Consider the following 22,217-nt stretch of genomic DNA (forward strand, 5'->3'; position numbering starts at 1 on the left):
GGTATTGCAAGAGGTGGGTTCACCAACAAAGTGTCCTTGTATGCGGATTACCTACATTTGTATATCCAATCCATTCTCTTACATTCCTATTAGTATGTCTATACTGGAGTAGTTTGTTAGATTTTCAGGGTATAAGCTGAACTTTCAGAAGAAAAAAATATATAAACCCAATGGCCACTAGTACACCCCATTCACTCTTTTAAACAGATGGACAGTGTGTTCAAATACCTGGGCATTGTCATCACTAAATCATCACTAAATCATATTTTCAAGGAAAATGATCTCCCATTACTAGAACATGGTAAAGAAGATTTCAAATGTTGGTCCACTCGTATTAACCTTAGCAAAATGGTTGTCCTACCCTAAATTAGCCTCTTCCAACATAAAAAAAAAAAGATTCAATATTCAGAAGTTTCTCTATTGGTCAAATCTAGAGAACGCACCTCTTTGGGCGCAATTGGAGATCTCCTCTTCCCAGCAGTCTCTTTATTCCCTAGTATGTTCAAGCTTACCACTTCACCGTCTCCATCGTCAGTTCTAGGTCTTAACAGACAATCCGCTCATTCCCCCAATGTGTCGTAATCACCTGTTTAAACCATTGTGTACTGATCCCACTTTCCAGACCTGGTTTGACAAGGGAATCAGAACTGTTGACAATCTGTACAGAAAAGGGACTTTCTTGTCATTTTCAGACTCAATTTACCTGGATTTCATCTATTTCGCTATTTCCAGACTAGACATTTCTTACAAGAGCAATCTCTGAACCCCAATGTAAAGAGCCTAATTGCAATTATATACACTGAAATAGATTCCATTAAGCCCGAAAACACTTAATAATCGTAATAATTTACTTAATAATCGCTTGGGAGCAGGATTTGGGGGTGAAACTGACGGACGTGACGTGGGATATTGTGTTTGGGCTGGTTCACACCTCCTCAATATGTGACACGTTCTAATGCTTTGGTCTTCATATCGGGATTCAATGTAATGATCCGATTTTTCTTTTGAAAAATGTTAATACATTTCTGCGTTGTTGGAAATCAATGACACATCGTTAGTCAACTAACACAGCTTGTTTTGTAAGCCTGCTAACAATGTCAAGTAGTGTTATAGTTAACTAGGTAGCAGTGGGGATTATTCACTGAATCCATTGCGTTGCAGTATTTTGGCGTGACTAGTGAGTTTGTGTTGTGATTCTCAACAACGTTGAAACGTAGTTCTGTGTTTCAAAAGAAAAGTCTGAACATTTTGATTGGTTGCCGATATGAGGACCAAAGCATTAGAACGTGTCACATACAGTATGTGCCAGTCGTAGCCTTATACAATGTAAGATTGTACGTCGCATTCATTACACTAATGCTAGACTAGCAAGGATATTTCCTGCCACAAGTGATGCATGTAACCACTGTGGACAATCACCTGCTGACTTGGTCCACATGTTTTGGACCTGTCCCCGCTTATCTGATTAGCTGACATTTTAAAATCCTTCATATATCTGGAGTGGACGTTGCACCCGATCCTCTTACAACCCTGTTTGGTGCTCCCCCTGGGACCCCCCTGGGACCAATCTATCTTAATAGAATTATGTCTTTCACGCCTCTTCTCAAATGGAAACACGCATCACCACCCACCCACACTAGATGGATCAAGGTATTACATTTAGGGAAGGAGGGAGGGAGGGAGGGAGGGAGGGAGGGAGGAGGGGATGCATACTTATGATTGTTTGCTATGCTGAATAATTGCTTATGCCAAGCTGAATAAATGCAAAACCTAATCAAACCGATTTAAAATAATCATAATGATAATCCTGTCAATAATTCGATTTTTACTGCATATAAAAGACATTGGAAACAAAAAACAAAAGGTCATCTAGTAACTGAACAGAAGGGAGACATAGTTAGACAATTCAGATTACTGTAGTGATAAGCATTGAGTAATCACATTCACTGAAATGGTTCATCTAACATCTCTACAAGGTCACTCAAAATGGAAACGCTTATTTCAAATGGTATGTTAGTTCCAGGTCAGTCCTGGGTGGCCCTGGCTAGTGACAGGGTGTGCCAGCTGAGGGGGATATTCGATCCTTAGCACGCTTATTCTTTTGAGCAAAGCTGCTTGTGAGCCATTCAGACACATCAAATATTAAAGGCCTGGAGTTTCCGTTTCGTAGAAATAGAGAAGAGAGAGAGGAAAGAGAGAGCAAGAGAGTGAAAGAGAGAACAGAGAGAGAGAGAGGCAGACAAACAGTGAAGAAGAGAGGAGTGAGAGGGAGAGGGAGAGAGAGAGAGAGAAAGAGAGAGAGAGACAGAGAGAACAACAACAGCAACAACAACAACAACAACAACAACCACACAGGCGGCACCCTGGGAGGGAGCCACAGGAGCAGAGATGGACGGAGAGAGGGAGGACAGAGGAGAGTGCAGCCTATGGTAAGAGAAGTAAAGAGAGTCTTAGTATTGCTGGAGGGTTTTGGCTTCGGTGTGATTGTTTATTTAGTATCTCAGTGCAATCAGCTGTAGTCTGATTGGTTGATGACGTCTTAGTGCGATGGCACCCACTGAAACTGGTTCCTTAGAAGGGCTGAGACACAAGAGAGGGACACCTTATCCCCACTGAAAGGTGTAGACGGGCAGAGGTTGTTTTTGCGGTTGGTGGTGGTGGTTGTGAATGCTACAGGTTTTGTGTGTGTGTGTGTGTGTGTGTGTGTGTGTGTGTGTCTGTGTGTGTGTGTGTGTGTGTGTGTGTGTGTGTGCGTGTGTGTGTGTGTGTGTGTCTGTGTGATCATGACTGACGCCTGGTCGATCAGATCTGTTTTACTACTGTATGTGTTTATTATTCCTGTTATTCTCTCTGCTGTATCTCTCCTCCTATCCTGTAACTCCAGCGGCAACACTATGGTCCTGGCTGACACGCACAGTCAGGTAGTGTGTGCAGAGTGTGAGGAATCTCAGGAGTTACCTGTCCAGACAGAGCTACCTGAGACAGAAGCAACCCAGCCCAGCCAGGTCAGAAACAGCACCGACAGGGCAGACTCGTAACCAGGGATGTAAATAATCATAATCATAATAACCATAATCATAATAATCATAATAATACACTTTATTTGTATAGCACCTTTCATACATAAAATGCAGCTCAAAGTGCTTTACATTTTAAGCATTAAAATGAGAACAAATATATGTGGCCAGAACAAATAAATACAACAGCATAGATGAAAAATAAAACAAATGATGAAATTTGAATTTGAATGAATATGAATATGAATTTGAATAAATTCAGATTATGAAAAATGAAGCTAGTCCGCTAGCCCTATAGCTGTCTATCTGTCTATCTCCAGGCTGAAGAGGATGATGCTGTTCCACCGGGTGATGAGTGTGATGATGCGGAACAAGAAGTGTGTATCAGTGACACAGAGATCTCACCGCAGGAGACCCCTGTACAGGACGACACTCTGCACCCCCCCTCTCCACCACTAGAGGGAGAGATAACCCCTACCCACACCCGACACTCCTCACTTGACTCTAACAAACACAGTAAGTGGATGCAGAGGATACAGGATACAGAACTGCCTCAGGTCAGATGAGGCTGTCAGTAGGGGTAGTGGTGGTCTAGTAGTGGATAGTGAGTTGGACTTGTGATCGGAAGGTTGTGAGTTCAAATCTCGCCTGAAACCACTACTAGTGTGCCCTTGAGTAAGGCACTTAGCCCTCAGTTACTCCAGGGGGAATGTCCCTGTGATTCGTAATTGTAAATCGCTTTGGATTAAAAGCGTCTGCTAAATGGCAAAAAGTAGGGAGGTTTTCAGACATTTGTTTGTCGCCCACACAGACCGTCCCCGTGAACCTTGTTGGTACTGTCTGAGGTCTCTTCCTTCTGACGAGCAGATTGAACCACAGGTATAGCTACTCTCCTCAAATACTAACCTCAACCAGTAGGGGGCAAACACAAAACTTACAATGTGTTTTAGGGGATGGGAAACTGTTGTACTGAGTACTGTTGTACACAGTACTCAAGTTGTAAAAAAAAAAAAATCAGGGGGGATGGTGGATTTGATCATATGGGGACAATTTTAGCATCCCCACAGCGTCAATGACGTCAGTGTCAGTGACTTGGTAAAAATGTCATTGCATGTGTGCGTGCCCCCTCGCCCACAGTATTTTACTCAATATGCACACTACTAAATGTTGAAATAGCAGTAATACTACGTTCATTGAGAAAATGACATAAGGGATGGAAAGGGGGGATGGCAGTTTTAGAAGGGGGATGATATTGACTGTTTTTATTTCAGGGGGGATGCCATCCCCCCTCATCCCCCCTCAAGTCAAGTGCTGGCTGTACAGTGTTTTATGTTGCAGCAGGAGGATGAGTCTGACCCCCTGTCTCCGTCGCCCCCCGGTGGTAAAAGAGTGAGCTACCAGACAGATCCGCGTCCTCACTTTGGTGTCGCCTATTCCTCACGCTCCACACCTCTTCCCCTGTGGGGCAGCGAGGGGCCACGTTGGGAGCTCAGAGACCAGGAGCCTCCCGACGAGGCACACATCTGCCCTCACTGTCACCTGGCGTTGCCACCTGATACACTGCGCTGGCACGAGGTACACACACGTGTAGATCTCACACACACACACACACACACACACACACACACACACACACACACACAAAGATAGGCACAAAAAGACGAGTGCACACACTCGTCTCAGTGTCTAGACCTAAAATACAAAATAACCTTTGGCACAACTGATCTCAGCTTTTTCTCTGTCTAGGCAAAGTGTCTGCTGTTTGACGGACTAAAGGACACAGTCTAAATAATCTGGGAGATATCAGCTAAGAGACTTGTAACCTACAGTATTTATCTATTCATGCTGTTTCTACTGGCTGTCTGCTCTAGAAACAAACTCAGGACATTCTACGCTTTTCGGTTTTGATGACGACCACACTTGAATGACAACGATAATGTTGTTGTTTTTTTACTTGTTCAACTTGTAAACTATTATGTTTGTGCAGCTGTTGTGCAGCTGGTTCTCCTGCTGCACAACAGCGGAGAGAAATGCGCTACAGAGAGTAGTGAGAACAGCACAGAAGATCACCGGCGCCCCCCTCCCCTCTCTGGAAGAGCTGTACAACACACGCTGTCTCAGGAAGGCCTCAAAGATCTCCAGGGACCCGACCCACCCTGGGCACGTACACTTTACCAGGCTGCCCTCGAAAAGGAGGTAGAGGACCCCGGCCGCTAAGACAAACAGACTGAAGAACTGCTTCTACCACAGGGCCGTCCAGGCCCTGAACACAGCAAAGACCTAAGTTCTGGGCCCTGGACAGTCTGGACAGATTGTATGGCAGCTGCTGGACTGAAAAAATCAGGTGTAGTGCTGAGGCACAAACATGTACATTTCAAGCCTGCAAACTGTGACACTTTAAATAACGTGAAAAAATACTATTGTGCAATATGACAACCCTAGTCGACTATCTGTACAGTATAGTACAGTGGATTGTGTACATAGCCTTTATTTATGTAAACCAGCTCCTTCCCTTCTTGTGATTTTTTTTTTAAGTTTTTTTTTTTCCTTTCCTAACACCAGGGGAGCCACCCCTCCTAAATGTCGTTGTTTGGTACCTGTACTGTAGCAATGACAATAAAGTCCATTCATTCATTCATTCATTCATTCATTCATTTATGTTGATTCTGTACTTGAGGAGCTATACTGAGCCACATCTTCCAAATTATTACCACACATTTATCCCCTCACTGCAATACCAATAAATTGCATGTTAACTGTTAACATCAGTGCTAAATGGTCTTTGCACAAACAACACTGGTGTAACAGTGACACAAACATAGTCCTGATAAAGCAACCCCCCCCCCGCCCCCCCCTTTTTCTCTCTCTCTCTGCACATACACAGTGACCCAGTTCCATTGTATTTGGTCGAATGTATTTCATTCATTCATTCATAGGAGGGGTGTGGAGGGGTGTGGGGTCATGATAAGGGCTCCTTTTAAAGGAGCACTGTATGTTGTTGCTATTGGGATACAAAGCATTCAGGTGTATGGAATGTGTTATTGCTAGCTGAAGTTGTGGGTGTGTTGTCATTTCTCATATGTTTCTGCTTGAATATAATACCTCATGAATATATTTTAGGCCTAGGTAAAAAAAAAAGAAGAAAAAAAAAAGTAATAAATAAACATATGATTCATTCTTTATTCTCAAATCAGACTATGACACCCTGGTTTTAATACTGTAACTCAAATTGATACATTCTAATTGTTTGCACCCTTGACCAATCAAATATCTCCATGACAGCGGTGACCCCACTGGATCGCTTACCATTGCGCCCATGCCATTGGTCGCCCCGAAGCTCATAAATATTGAGACAACTGAATTAAAGAATAAATTAAGCAAATGAGCTGTCTGGGCCAATGGGCTTGCTCCATCGGCTGACAAGTCATTATAATATTCATCACTACTTCTTCGCCGCCACATTGGTGAAGGAAGCTGCGTTGTTGTTGGTGGCCGGGGTTTCACCGACATTTATTTGGATGAATCGGCTTTAGCTACCTAACGGTTTTCTGATCAACTCCGATGAGATTTTAACCGAGTGATATAACTGATATGTCGTCACTATTGAAACCGTTTTCCGTGTCGGACGGGCCGTGTGAGAGCGGTGGTTTGAAGCGAGGAGGAGGATGCTCCAGCCCCCAGTCACTGACCTCCAGCCCTGCCCGGTGTCTGGGTGCTACTTCCCCGGGAATCCTCCACTCCCACTCGGCTACAAGGACGCTGGCGGCCGCGGCGATCGGAGGGAGGAAAGTGACCCACCCTGGAAAGGCTATACTTGCGGGTAAAATTGCAGCCACACCGTTTCGTGAGCTTAGAATGATAAGGTTCTATCTCCGTTTAGGGCAGTTCAGAGATATTGAGCGTCAAAGTTTTTACATTCCATTATGTTTTATGAGATGGAACCTTTGTATTTTAATTACTAACTCAAAAATGTCAACATTTTAAAAATAACACCACACAGGCATTAATAAACACCTAATGGATCAGATTATGTAAAAAACTCAATTTTGACAAAAATGGAGATAGAACCTTTTAATTCTAACGTCACGAAGTCAGTGGTTTTCAGAGTGTGTGAGTGTTTCTCAACCCTCTCCTCGGGGCGCCCCAGCCGCTCCACATATTTGATCTGTTCCACCACCAGCACACCTGATTCAACTAATCAAGTCCAAAGCAATTATGATTTGGACTTGATTAGTTGAATCAGGTGTGCTGGTGGTGGAACAGATCAAATATTATGTGGAGCGGCTGGGGCGCCCCGAGGAGAGGGTTGAGAAGAATCGCAAACTGTCACAGTCTCACCTAGTGGATTTGGGTTAAAAACGTTGTCTTCAACAACAACAACAACATCTTCATTGTGGGGAAAGCACTATGTAGAAGACAATTATTCGTCTATTCTCAAGACGAGAGCATTGTTGGCCTGAGAAAATCCTAAAACAAGCTTTCCTCTCCAAACCTAATCTCTCTCTCTCTCTCTCTCTCCCTCTCTCCCCCCCTATAGGTGGCCTTGCAGGAGGTATAGAGATTTGTATCACCTTCCCAACGGAGTATGTGAAAACCCAACTACAACTAGATGAGAGGGCTAACCCCCCACGTTACAGAGGCATAGGTACTGTGTGTGTGTGTGTGTGTGTGTGTGTGTGTGTGTGTGTTTGAATTGACGATGCAGGACGATGGTCTGTGGGCTGAGGGGGTCTGTTGAGTAAAGCTGATAGTGGTGTGTGTGTGTGTGTGTGTGTGTGTGTGTGTGTGTGTGTGTGTGTGTGTGTCTACAGGGGACTGTGTGAAACTAACAGTCCAGGACCATGGCCTTAGGGGTCTGTACCGAGGCCTCAGCTCTCTACTCTACGGATCCATCCCAAAGGCTGCCGTACGGTACGATTTACACCACGCTCCCAGAGGCTGCACCTCTCTCCATCTCTCCACACAATCTCCTCTTTCCTCTCTCTCTCTAACGCCACACGCTCACTCCCTCTCTCGGTCACCCTCCCTCTCTTCCTCTCTCAGGTTCGGGACGTTTGAGGTGATCAGCAACCCTATGCGGGACGCCAACGGTCGCCTAGACAACACATGGAGCCTCTGGTGTGGATTAGGCGCAGGCATCACAGAAGCCGTCCTGGTCGTCTGTCCAATGGAAACACTAAAGGTGGGCGGGGCTCTGTCAAAACTGTGTATAGTGACCAACCCCCCCTGTTCCTCTCCTTGCCCCTACGTAACCCTTTCCTCTTCCTCCTCTCTCTCTTCCCTCTTCTCTCCTCCTCCCCACTCTCCTCCCCTCCCAGGTGAAGTTCATCCATGACCAGTGTTCTCTCCACCCGCGGTATAGAGGATTCTTCCATGGAGTCAAAGAGATCATCAGAGACCAAGGTGAGCGAACAGACCGGCTCACACCGCTTCCCCTAGCTGGCCCTTATTGTCTATATGATCTAATGGTAGTATTCAAGGGACATTTAAATATTTTGTGTGGACCCCACTAGGGGATCCAAATAAACAAACGAATAAACAAACAGATAGATTATAAACACGTGTTTGTGTGTAGGCGTGCGGGGGACCTACCAAGGGCTGACTGCGACCGTGCTGAAGCAGGGAAGCAATCAGGCCATCCGCTTCTACGTGATGAACTCTCTACGTAACTGGTATAAAGGTGAGGGTTTCTGGAGCGCTTAGGTGGCCTGGCGGGTTAAGCGCTGACCATGTAACCGCAGGGTCCCCGGTTCGATTCCGGCCGGGGACATGTCCTGCATGTCATCCCTCCTCTCTCTCTCACCCATCCTTCCTGTCTAAATCTCTACTGTATCTGTAAATAAAATGAAAAATATGAGTGTGACTGCCCCACTCCGAAAAAAATAACTTGAAAAAGTGAGAGCTTCTGTCCTTCCTCTCTAGAGGGGTTTGAACTGGCGTCTGACAGTATCCTATGTCCAATCGAAATACCGTACGTCGAATCTGTCGATCCAGTCCTTTCCCTCATGACAGCAACTTCCCGTAGCCTAAAGCAAGGGTTCTGACTGACCAAAGAATCTGCTTTCTTTCTCTCATGAGGTGTGTCTCAATAGTCTGAGGAGGAGGAGGAGGCGGCATCTTGGTTTCCTCTCCTCATCTCCTTTCCTTTATCCTGATTTGAGAGAACTTCTCTGACCCCCAGTCTGACCTCAGCGTTTGGTCTCCTAGGTGATGACCCTCGACGTGAGATGCACCCTATTGTCACAGCCATGTTTGGGGCAACAGCAGGGGCGGCCAGTGTGTTTGGGAACACCCCTCTAGACGTGGTCAAGACGAGGATGCAGGTACGAAACGTTTGTCCAGAATCCACAATTTGTTCTTAATGACTTGCCTGGTTGAAGAGACACTAGCAATATTTGTATATTTTTTTGCCACTAAGGTCTACAAAATAGAAACATTTCAGGAAATTATCTGATTGGACAGAGAGGGGCAAACCTCCCCACTACCACTATGAGCAAAAGCGTATTTTGTAAGTTTCAACTGAGGACAGTGTCGTGTTAAAATGTGATGTAAAGAATTAGAATTATTTTCTTATTTTGTACTCTCACTTTATTATGTTACTGCATCAGACAGTAACTGACAGTGTGTGTCACATGTGCGTGTAGGGTTTGGAGGCGCATCGATATAAAAGCACAGTGGACTGTGCCTTCCAGATCTTGAAGAATGAAGGACCACAGGCGTGAGTAAAACCCGGGAGCAACACCCAAACTCCTAACCCCAACCCTGGACTCCCCATCTCCCCTAACCATCTCCCCATCTCTCCTTCTCTAGGTTTTATAAGGGAACAGTCCCCAGACTGGGCCGTGTGTGTCTGGACGTGGCCATTGTCTTTGTCATCTATGAGGAGGTCGTCAAAATGCTCAACGACGTCTGGAAGACTGAATGAACTGGCAGAGAGGAGATGGAGGTGCAGACTGGTGTCAAATCCGAAACAGAGGGGGGGGGGGGCAGCTTTATGTAGATCTGAAACAATTGGATAGGTCTAAGCTCCATGGTAATAGCTCCATCTTTCCATCTGGGCAGGTTAGGTGGAGTTGGCACCTTGTAGGATGCATACACCCATCTGATCCACTCAGATCTAAGAGAAGTGTCTAGGGGGTTGTTTCTCTAGCTCTGTTACCCTTTTCACACTACTGAGCTGAGCCGAGCTTGTCTGTACTGTGCTGCCCTGGTTAGGCATCCGCCACAGTTGCTGGAAAAGACAATGTTAAAAGATAATATAAAAGCCAGCGCAATATGGTTAGTAGTTGGCACAATAGCGTGAAAAGGATATTTTGGGATTTAGTGTTAGTCTGTCAGAGTGGACCCAGCTATGTCATTCACAGCTGACCCTGTCACTCAAGCTCTGACCCTGACCTCTTACCTCTTGACCACAGAAGAATGGGGATGACAATCAGCCAATCGCCTTGCCTCAATGGCATCAAGGTCAGGCCAATGGCTGCACAAGCCAGATCTCTAGAACATATAGAACTCTATACCAGTTAATGAATGATCTACAGTAATAATATGAAATAGGTTAGAGTTTCTCCCGAACGCTGATACAGATAGTCCGATTGTACTTCATCCACCGAATGGTTAGGGTTAGGATTGGAGGGTAGAGTAAGCTGATCCTAGATCAGTGGTTGGGGATAACTTCTGTCCTGAGCAGATGATCTAGAGATCAGTGGATCTGTGTAAACAAGCTCGGGTGGGAGGGGGTGGGAGGGGAGGTGATAACGACAGAAAGGGTTGAGGGGGGAGGGGGTAGTAGAGGTAAAACGTATCCTAGACTGTTCTAACGCACAAGACATTTAGAAATGTGGATGTGAACATACAGCTTTCCATGACCAATGTTACTTCACTGTATGCTTTAGGCTAAGCACCTCTCTTTTCACTTCTGTATAACCATGCAAGTGTCTTCTGATTCACCATGCTCTTACGCTTCACTATTAAAGTCAGAAGAGTTCCACTCTACTGTAGACATTACCAGATTTGACCAGCCACTCAACCACAGCATCTGAATTGGTGTTAACCCATTCAAATGACCATGTTACTTACTGTACTTCAATTGAATGACTGTTCAAGGCGTATTCCTTCCATTTAGTTCCCCTGGTACACTTAGAGGAGATTTTCCAGACACAAACCAAGTCCTGGACTTCACAAATCACATTTTCAATGGAGACCGCTAACAAAAATACAATTGGAGTGATGGGGGGGGGCTAAAAAACACTTTGAGGTGATTTGGGTTTCAAACCCCCCCCCTAAAGTTATCTTAAGTTAGTAGTGGCTATTTAACACTGAACTCTGGATTAAAGTTTCTCCTCCAAATTGAAAATCCCGAACCAGCCCTTTAGTTCGTGTCTGGGGAAACTTGCCCATAGTGTTTTAATAATGACCTCTGACACATCTTCCTTCTGATTGGTCTGTTTTTTTTTCTTTTTCCCATGTGTCCATAAGGAGAGATTCACTTCCCTTGTTATGTGCATGTTAGGAGGACAACACTGACCAACGCATACTTGGCTGTCTTGGTAATGCACTTAAGCGAGTGAGCAACTGTTCATTGTGTAACTACTATTAGACTACTGTGTCTATCCTACATTATGTCTCAGGCTGACTAGCACAAGAGACCTACAGAAATGATGTTTTTTCAGTACATGTAGCAGATCTATGGATTGTGTGGCATGTTGATCTGGCCCAGTTCCGTGTCATAATATTCGTAACGACAGTTACAGCTTTGCTGAGTCGTTGATCTTGCGGCTGGTCTGGAGCAGCTTCTATAACCTAACCGTTTACACTGTACCTGTAGACATGTACTGGATGTGGAGGGCCAGAGCTCCCTGTCCTCAGAGTAAATCACTGATCTGACAGCTTGATTGATTAAAAAGTAAAAAAGAGCATTTGAGATTTTAACAGAGTAGGTACATCCTGACAGACTGTTGTCAAGCTGCTCACCTGCATGTCTCCACAGTTTGAACTGTAGGTGATGGGCTACTACTGCGTGACTGCCATCACCTCACCCAGACCTGTGGAGAGGTGGAACTGTCGGCACACTGTCTTTAATTGGGTCCTACTGTGGACGCGAGATTTGGTCTTGAAGCTTTAATCTCTGTAGAAGCTAACCAGCTTTCATTGTGTTTACACTTTGTTGAGGCTTAACTACTGCTCTGTAAGTGGATGCTCCGACGCTAGTCTCACAGCTGTGGTGTTGCCCCGTCCGAAGACAAGCCCTTAGGCCCTTCCCCCTCAGTGTTCACAGATCTTCAAAGACTGGAGAGGTGTCTGCATGCTGGCTCCACTAGCTTGACTAGCCAACCAATGGGCTGAGGGGCGCGTAAGACATGGTTGCACCTAGCCAGTCACTAAAGATTACCGGTAGTACTCTGGGGGACAGGGGCTACTGACCCACACCACACAGCCTTGCACTTAAGCCTTTCATTTCTGCTTGCCAAACCCCAACCATGGCATGTGAAACAACCCTGAGAGCAAATAACTTAAAGTGATATTACACTGTTCATTAAAGGGTACTAGAACGCTGCGATTTGTACCACTAATTTTGTCTTTTTAAATGTAAGCACATTTTTATATTGCCATGACTCAAAATATACACATTTGTTTGTTGTCTTTCTACAAATGACAAATGTCTCCACGTATTTTTCTGTCAGCTTCTGTCAGCTTTAGGTCCGTCACAACAGCTGTTTGTCATTCCTCATAAACCCAGTAAACAACTGCTGAATGGAAACCCTTCACTCTCAAGTGTCTCAATGCTTTGTTTATTTGTGACATTGTCAATATACACTGCTCTGACATACAGTGCATCCAACATAACCACACCGCAGAAATACTTCAGCCTTCACAGTGGATCTCCAGGGGCCCAGTGGTTCAAAACCTTTAACCTGGATCAGAATGATCCGGATTCTTTTTTGCTATCCAGGATCAGATCGAGCTGGCTGATTACCCCTATACGACTCAAAACAAGCTAGATCGATCTGATCCTGGATATCTAAAAAGAATTCTGATTCAGATTAAATGTTTTGAACAACTGGGCCTAGGTTTAGAAGCGGTATCTAATAGACCATTTACTATGTGTGTTATCTGCCTTCAATAAACATGTTACGAATGAGGTAAACCAATCACACTTTCTGTCTTTCATGTTGAATGTCTATGAAGAGAGACATTCAATTTCCTAAATTTCGTTGTTTGGTACCTGTACTGTAGCAATGACAAATAAAGTCTATCTATCTAAGAGAGACAAAATCACCTCCAGGTATTCTATGCATTCAGTTGATACAAACACGATCCACAAAGTACATTGTGTTACACTGTTTAATATAGTCTAATAGATATAACAAAGTGGGGTAGAATACATTTGGGGAATCAAAGAGACAGTCCAGGTAGCCATACTGTGGTCCAGCATCAGACACGGAGTAAGTAAGTTACCCAGCGTCAGACCAGGGCTTAAGTCACTGATTGGAGAGGAGATTAGGCGTGGAGGTAGCAGGTCAGCAGTCTTAAATGTAAGAAGATGCATTAGTTCACGTGCTGTCTGCCTGTTACACCTTGGGAAATGAGTACAGACACACGCATGGTGACATGGTGTCAGAGCATGGTGGGTCATTAGCTGACACGCTGCCCCGTCTTGACCCTGTCAACTTAGCCAGCTGGTATCCTGACTGGAGGTGAGGGATAGCGAGGCATGTCATTGGTTGGTTGGGTGAATATCGAAACCACTGGGAAGGAGAAGGGATGCGACTACTTTCTCCATCTGAAAAACACAAAGTAAAGAGGACTGAGTCAACAGGGGATGCGTGCGTGTGTGTGTGTTTGTGAGTGTGTGTGTGTGTGTGTTTGTGCGTGTGTGTGTGTAATAAAGGGAGTGAAAGAGAACACTGAGAAGAGGTAAAGAGGGGCACAGCCTGCCAAAGAGATCCTGCCAGGGAAATAGAGAGACAGGAAGAACCACTCACATTCTCAGACACTTGTCTTTCCCTCCGCTGGCCACTCGTTGTCCATCGGGGCTCCAGTCCACAGCGAACACCTGTTCGGGAAAATGACAAGATGCAATGAGCGGACCGGCGCCTTGCATGGTAGCTTGCCGCCATTGGTGTGTGAAAGTGTGTGTGTGTGAATGGGTGAATGAGAGGCCATTGTAAAGCGCTTTGGAATAAAGCGCTATAGAAGCGCAGTCCGTTTTCCATTACCGTGTCAGTGTGATAAAAGTGAACAACATTCATAGTCCTGCCTCCTTTTCATCCAACCCCTTTCCCCTCTAGCTTCTTCTCCACACTTTTCTTCATCCCCTCCTCGACCCTCTCCCTCCACCTGACCTCCCTGCCCTCCGTCGGTCCCCCTCCCTCACCTCGTCAGCGTGTCCGGGCAGGTCCATGTTGAGTTTGCCGGTCTTCACGTCCCACACCTTCAGGGTGCTGTCGCTGCTGCCGCTGACCAGCAGCCTGCTGTCCGCTGACCACGCCACCTGGTACACTGCTGCTACGTGGCCGCGCAGGGACTGCAAGTACCTACACACACACACACACACACACACACACAGACACACAGAGACACACACACACAGAGACAAAGACACACAGAGACACACACAGACACGGACACGGACACAGACACAGACACAGAGAGACACACAGAGAGACACACACAGAGAGAGAGAGACACACACACACAGAGAGAGAGAGCGAGAGACACACACAGAGAGAGAGAGAGAGAGAGAGAGAGAGAGAGACACACACACACACACACACAGACACATACACACAGAGACACACACAGACACAGACACAGACACACACACACACACACACAGAGACACAGGTTAGAGCCTTACCACAGTACACACACAGAGGGCTACTGTAATCTTGGCTGTAATAATTGTTAGCCATATACGGCTAGTTTGCCGGTCCTAGATTAAGCCTGGTCCTAGATTAAGCCTAGTCCTAGATTAAGCCTAGTCCTAGATCAAGCCTAGTCCTAGATCAAGCCTAGTCCTACACTAAACATCATTTTCGAGATGTTCGGAAAAACTACCCCGTCCTCCTCTGGAGTGAGAGAATCATTGAAAACCAAACAAGTTTCAAGGAGGCCACTCGTTACAACCCCTTTCAGTCCATGTGTGTTAATACATGATCTACATTTGAGAGATGATCGACCCTGTTCTAATCCAGATGGATCACGCTAAGCCAGGCTAGGTCGTCTTTCCGGGTCCTTACTTTCCCGTCCGCCCGTCCCAGATCTTGATGGACTTGTCGAAGGAGGCGGAGGCGAGCAGACGGGTGTCGGGGGAGAACAGGACCTGGTTGATCAGAGCGCAGTGACCCGTCAGCCTGGCCAGGGCCTTCTTGTCCTCCGCAGGGTTCCACATGAACAACGTGAAGTCGTCGGACCCCGACACCAGCCGCTCGGAGCCTTCGCCCTACGCACAGGGTCAGAGGTTAGGATGGAGAGGGAGAGAGAGAGACAGAGAGAGAGACAGAGAGAGAGAGACAGAGAGAGAGACAGAGAGAGACAGAGAGAGAGAGACAGAGAGAGAGAGAGAACGAGCGTGTACGAGAGAGCGAGACAGTGATTAAAACACACACACTTACCCTGACTTTGTTGTATCTCTGTAGGGCTTTCTCCTTCACTTCCTCCACTGGGGGGGGGAGGGGGGGAGGGGGAAACAGGCTCGTCAAAACACCATTCACTGTTCAATCAGAGGACTTTTATTGTGGGTCACTACTAATCTGATCCATACCAGCCAGCATCACACAGACCCATCTGGGTCCTAACCCTAATCCTAGTCCTAGTCCTAGTCCAGCCAGGTGAAAGCAATGGCAGAGGATTACCGTGTGCTTTCAGATCAGTGCAGAGGAAGGAGAACGAAGAAGACGAGGAGGGAGAGAGACACTCACCTGACCCGGTGACGTCCTGAGGGTTGATGGTGGCCGTCGCGGGTTCGAAGGCTCCGGTACGAAGGACGTAGTCTGTGCTCAGAGCCAGGGTGTTCACCCAGTGGGCGTGGCCTTGCAGAGTCCTGCATTGGGCCCCCTACACATGCACATACGCACACAAAACACAGTCTCAGTCTGGGGGCACTTAGGTGGCGTAGCGGGTTAAGCGTCGACCACGTAAACGCAGGGTTCCCGGTTCGATTCCGGCCGCGGACATGTCCTGCACGTCATCCCTCCTCTCTCTCTCACCCATCCTTCCTATCTAAATCTCTACTGTCTGTCAATTAGGGCTGCCACAAACGATTATTTTCATAGTCGACTAGTCACCGATTATTTTAACGATTAGTCGACTAATCGGATCATAAATTACAGCTTATCGCACAATTACTCAATCGCTCTTATTTAGCTATCATCTTCTAAATCAGCTTCTAAATTTAGCTTGAAGTTGTTAGTTGTTGTTGTAGGCATGTGCTAACAAAAAATAAAGACAATTAAAATGATTGTTCACTCAAAAATAGATATTTTAATGAACTTTGCAGATTTATTTCTGGCATCACTTGCATGTAATGTAATGTAAAGAGTAGTAGAGAGTGCAAACTGCTGAGTAAAATGAGGTAGGCTAGGCACTAGGCAACCAAAAGAATACAAAAACAAAAATAAATACTTGTACAGAGTACAAAAGTTTGCTTTGCTTCACTCATCTCATAGTAGAACGCGCCTTCTTAGCACTGTAACATTAAGACAACATTTTTAGCTATTTGATAAGTATCGCTTTGATGACAACGTTACAGCACATAACATAAAATAATGTAAGAAGGCTTTTAACGTAACGATATCGTTAGCCAATAACAAGCTAACTAGCTTACCGCAACGAGCCATCTTCTTCCTCGTCATCTGCCACAACGTGCTTCCTTTTTAGACGCTCGCGCATCATAGACGTGCTGCCATGATAAGCGAGTTCAGCTTTGCAAATTTTACGTTTTACATTCTTTTTTTCAACGTTGTGGTTGAAATGCTCCCACACTTTAGAGGTACGAGGACAGGAAGACATTTCTCTGTTTGTTTTTCCGGGGAAGTCACGTGTGCCCCGGATGACCGACACTGCGCATGTACATCAAAGACACTGGGAGACGCTAGCCAGTGGCAGCTTCAGGGAAGAAAAACTAATGCTTATCGAATGAAATGAATGGTCTTTATTGTCATTGATATAGTACAGGTACCAAACAACGAAATTTGGGAGGGGGGGCTCCCCTGGTGCTAGGGGAAAAAAAAAAAAAAACTTATTTCAGCTCCAAAAAAACATGCGACTACGGCGATTACCAAATATGTCGGCGACGATTTTGGTAGTCGACGTCGTCGTGACTAGTCGACTAATCGTGGCAGCCCTACTGTCAATAAAAGGAAAAATATGAGTGGGACTGCCCCACTCAGAAAATAATAAAAAACTGTCTTAGTCGCTCAGTCAGTACCGAGTGCCAGGGGGTAGACTAGCATATTCACTCTTTTCACTCCAGGATTCCTACAAGTTTCAACAAGTCAAATTTAAGACCTTTTTAAGACCTCTTTGAATATAATTTAGCCCTATTCGTGACACCATATGATAGCTTTTTGTCATCCTCGAGGTGATGAAATTAGGGATTTCACTGCCATACAGACAAAAAAGGAAGCGAATTGGATTTTTTGGGGTTCCAGCTTGATTAATTTCTGCGTAGATTGATGTGGTCGGACTGATTTTCTTGCAGGATCTCATTTTTAAGACCTAGCACCTCATTTTTAAACCAAATAACTGGCATTTGGGGGCTTTTTAGGTCTTATGAATTGGATTGCTGGATTTTAGACTTTTTATTTTATTTTAGACCAGCGCGGGAACCCTGTCACTCAGAAAACCAATGTTTTAGACAGACACAGAGGCACATACACACACACACACACACACACACACACACACACACACACGTTCCCTTACGTCTGTGGCTCTCCAGACTTTGATGGTCCTATCCTGAGAGGATGTGTATAGAAGTCCGTCTCCCCCCCACTTCACACAGGTGACAGACTGGGTGTGTCCGGTCAGGATCTTCATACAGTGACCCAACACCGTGTCCCACACACGCACAGAACCGTCCTTAGAACTGCTGGCGAGGTGCCGGCTCTCACCGTTGCTGTAGAGAGGGGAGGAGTCAAGTTAGACAAACGGAGGAAAGAAGGAAGCGAGAGAGAGAGACGTGAAAGAGAAGGAGAGGAAGCATCACATCTTGATATATCTAGTCTAACTCATGGACTCATCTACTATCAGGTGTGTTGATTCCAAGCAGAACCAGGAGGGTCATTTATAAAACTGTGCGTCGGACTGGTGTAAAAAGCTGATTAGATTAGATTCAACTTTATTGTCAGTGAAAGAGTACAAGTACTAAGACAACAAAAAGCAGTTCGGCATCTAACCAGATGCAAATAGTGCAGAGTGCAAAAGACACACATGTATGGACAGTGCATGGTGGGACAGTGTACGGTATTATAGTGAGTATAAGTAAATGAACATAAAGGTCAGTCTACGTGCAATGAATATGAATGTAGAAAGTCAATATATGTGCATGAATAACAAAATGTACAGTGAAGATATATGCACATATATTTTTGGTGTGCACCCCAGGGGAGCTCTTCATATATAATACGTGAGAGGTCATATTTCGATTTATTTTGCACAATGGCATCAATTTCAAAGCTTTTCGAGTTTCATCCTTCTGTCATCCGAGTCGCAGTTGCTCATGTCATGTTTTTTCTGAATCGCAAAGTTTGCGTAAAAGTGGCATACGCCTTGATGGTAATCACAGATATGGGGGGATGGAGAGAGACAGAAAGAGAGAGACAAAACAGGATCTACTTACAGATGAAGTGGTTCCCAGCAGAGCCAGGTGATCCACTTGGAGTGTCCTGTTAGAGTCTTCCCCATCTGCTGCCCTGAGACTGGATCCCACAGGCAGATCTAGAGAAACACATCATTGCATATATAATCAATATTAATACAACAGCATACCAATACTGTGTGTGTGTGTGTGTGTGTGTGTGTGTGTGTGTGTGTGTGTGTGTGTGTGTGTGTGGCCCACCTGACTGTTCTTGCACCCTGAGGCCAGCTTCTTGCCATCAGGTGACCAGGCAATTGTCAAAACCCAGTGGGTGTGGCCTAGAGGGTAGGAGGAGATAGTGAGAGGACAGTGTCACTGTTCTGTTCTATTTGTCTCCAGTGCATCATGCCACTATGTGTGTTGCCAATGTGAGTGATGAGGTGTCTCGGTGGTCAAGTTACTACAGCAGACCTTTGGCAGTGTGATGAGGTGTCTCCGTGGTCAAGTCCCAGAACCGCACTGTGGTGTCGCCAGAACCGCTGGCCAGATACCTGAGGAACACAGAGAGAGAGAAAGAGACAGTCAGGGAGAGAGTGTGAGGAAGGAAAGAGACAGACAGATAGAGAGAAAGGGACAGACAGAAAGAAAGAGACAGACAGATAGAGAGAGGGAGGGAGAGGACTCAACAAACCACCGAGCCCAGCCAAGCCCTTTTCCTCTCTCTGTGTATGCCTCTATACTTACTTCCCCGTCGGGCTGAATGAAATGGAGATGACGGCCTCTGTGTGCCCCTGTAGAGAGCTGGTGCAGCGGGCCACAGCCCTGACCCTGAACACCGCCTGAGGCTGGTACACGACAGGCAGCACCTGCTCCGTCTCCGCCCCCAGCGCCTTCACACACACGCCCAGGTTGGACACCACCTCTGACTCCCCGCGCACGAAGAACGCCAACGGGACTGGATCCTCCTACCAGAGAGGGTGGTACAAGATACCAGCAGTGAACTGCAGTGCTAGTTTGCGGATAATATGTGCACTTATAAGTATGTGACTGGCTATATATGGGAAAAAGAACATCTGCCCTCCTCACTCCATTTACCTGTTGCATCAGCGCATTGCACACCAGCTGTAGTTTGTCGGGGGTGATGTCCAGGGGCACGTCGAAGGGCGAGCCCAGCACCTCCCCAGCCTCATCCTGGAACTGGATCAACAGCCGCTCCACGTCCGCACTCTGGTCCATCTTCTCACCGTTACTGTATGAATGAATGAATGAATGAATGAATGGTCTTTATTGTCATTAATACAGTACAGGTACCATACAACGAAATTTGGGAGGGGGGGCTCCCCTGGTGCTAGGATTTTTTTTACTAAAAACAAGAAGGGAAAAGAGCTGGTTTACATAAATAAAGGCTATATACACTATCCACTATACTATACAAATAAAACACTGTGCTGTACTCTATGCTATGCTATAAATATCCTAACATTTCCTATCTCTGAACCTTATGTGCACGAGGGTTGTCATATTGCACATAGTGTTATTGAGGCTGATTACTAGTAGCCTAAAGACATGGGGTAGCAATCAATGACAGAGATTACTCTCGAAGGCTCGATCACTTGCTGTTAGAAACTGGAGACATATCCAATCCATATTGCACTAGTGTGATGGTGGTACACTGTCAGTGTCAACACACACACAGGTTAGCATCGAGCTAGAGAGATGGATCTGACTATCTGGGAGCTATGAACTATGCTGCCATTATCGAATTGTCACGTTGTTTATGTCGCTGGCTAAATCTAACACATTGTAATACATTGCCGATACGTACAATTCAAAACCTGTCACCAGACAAATGTAATAACAGCTTGCTGTCTACCTTTCACACCGCACCATCAAGTTGTCAACTCTCACACGTGTCGGATATGCTGCGCGATAGATGTTCGTAGGGAAGTACGTCACTACGATGCGACTTAGAATTTTGAACTAGAATGTAAGTGCCCCCCCCCCCTGTGGAAATCAAAGGAACTGTTGATCTCCTAAACCCACTGATTTATAAACCTGTTATAATTTTACATATAATAGACACATAATAGAATTGTACATAATAATACAATTATGATTATTATTTGGGGCTGTAGTTTCAAATATCAAATATAGACACTGGTATGTTGCTGGAGATGAATGTGATGTTAAAATGGGTGACGTGGTACTTTAACAGCCGGTTTCACAGACAAGGCTTAAGCTTAATCCTAGACTAAAAAGCATCTTCAATGGAGATTTTTTGATTGAAAGTGTGATTTAGGCCAGGACTAGGCTCAAGCCTTGTCTGTGAAACCACCCCTAAAACTATTAGACAGAGAGCTGTCATAGGATTACACTATATGCTTTCATGGGATTACACTGTATGCTGCCCCTGGAATGATCTAATTCTAGATGATGACCTTGACATAATGTGGTAGTTCATCATTAGAGGTAAAGAGAGTTTCCCTCTAATAGCAGTGGCAATATCTGGGTCCTCCTTAGTCCTTACCATGTAAAAGGCCATGAGACCAGGGGGGTATTCCACAAAACTCGATTACACCTAATTCAGGCTTGTTTTCATCATTTGAATCCCGCTTCTGACATACCCTATTTATTGCATTTCGTTGTCTGATGCTTGTACTCTGCAATAATAATAAAGTTGAATGTAATCTAAACATGTATGTTTAAAATGATGGTGTAGGCTAATTTACGAGAACGGGCATAACTACAGTTAGCCTTTCTGACCAGTAAATGATGTTCTTCCAGCATTGTAACTGGACCCTGGATTTGGCATTGATTATTATTTCTTATGATTACTGATGGATAGATGATTCACTTACTTAGACAGATGTATTTATTGTAAATCGTAGAATTGTAGAAATGAATGCAATCCATTTCTTCTTGTTCCTGCAAGTTGCAACGCTAATATGAAAAATACACAAAAGTCTCAACCCAGGTCTTTATTTTTCAGCTTTTAATACGATTTTCATCAATCTCTACAGTATCTACATTTAAACACAAACGTATCTACATTTAATTCATATATGTTCTTCATCACTAGGAAAAATAGAGACGCTTTTGTTCTTGACAGAAGGCAACTTGATGACAAATCAACTCCAAATCCTAAAAGGCATTCCTACAGTACATACTGTAGCTATCAATCCATAAGTATATAGAAATATACATCACAAGAAATCAAACTGTTTTAAGACATTTATAAAGAGCATTGGTCCAGCCTGTATTTTGTGTTAAATACACAGTCAAATGATTTACTGCCAGGGAAAGAGTGGTCACCTCATAACATACAGTAGTCCACTTCACACTACATTCCTACCTGTCAGTATGTGCATGCGTGAGTTTCTGACTGATACTACTGACGGACA

The 22,217-nt window shown here is 45.1% G+C and overlaps 2 protein-coding genes across 2 annotated transcripts; one reads left to right on the top strand and one right to left on the bottom strand.

Annotated features, from left to right (window-relative positions):
• Positions 1 to 6,608: 6,608 nt before the first annotated feature.
• slc25a1a (solute carrier family 25 member 1a) lies at positions 6,609 to 9,942 on the top strand (the record flags this gene model as incomplete). Its single annotated transcript, XM_080549629.1, has 9 exons — positions 6,609 to 6,837; positions 7,555 to 7,662; positions 7,829 to 7,928; positions 8,061 to 8,199; positions 8,336 to 8,420; positions 8,593 to 8,697; positions 9,225 to 9,340; positions 9,662 to 9,735; positions 9,828 to 9,942. 9 exons carry the CDS (start codon positions 6,609 to 6,611, stop codon positions 9,940 to 9,942), a joined length of 1,071 nt encoding a protein of 356 aa, XP_080405755.1.
• Positions 9,943 to 13,016: 3,074 nt separating this feature from the next.
• On the bottom strand, positions 13,017 to 20,054 carry nle1 (notchless homolog 1). Its single transcript, XM_080549813.1, has 12 exons — positions 19,912 to 20,054; positions 19,561 to 19,781; positions 19,288 to 19,367; positions 19,078 to 19,154; positions 18,859 to 18,956; positions 17,943 to 18,135; positions 15,938 to 16,073; positions 15,632 to 15,678; positions 15,257 to 15,459; positions 14,392 to 14,551; positions 14,000 to 14,070; positions 13,017 to 13,797 (listed from the first exon to the last, which is right to left on the bottom strand). The coding sequence occupies exons 1-12, from the start codon at positions 20,050 to 20,052 to the stop codon at positions 13,785 to 13,787; spliced, it is 1,440 nt and encodes a 479-aa protein (XP_080405939.1). The 5' UTR covers positions 20,053 to 20,054; the 3' UTR covers positions 13,017 to 13,784.
• Between the last annotated feature and the right edge of the window lie 2,163 nt (positions 20,055 to 22,217).

This window comes from Nansenia antarctica, assembly GCF_963989245.1.
Source record: "Nansenia antarctica genome assembly, chromosome: 20".
NCBI lineage: Eukaryota > Metazoa > Chordata > Actinopteri > Argentiniformes > Microstomatidae > Nansenia > Nansenia antarctica.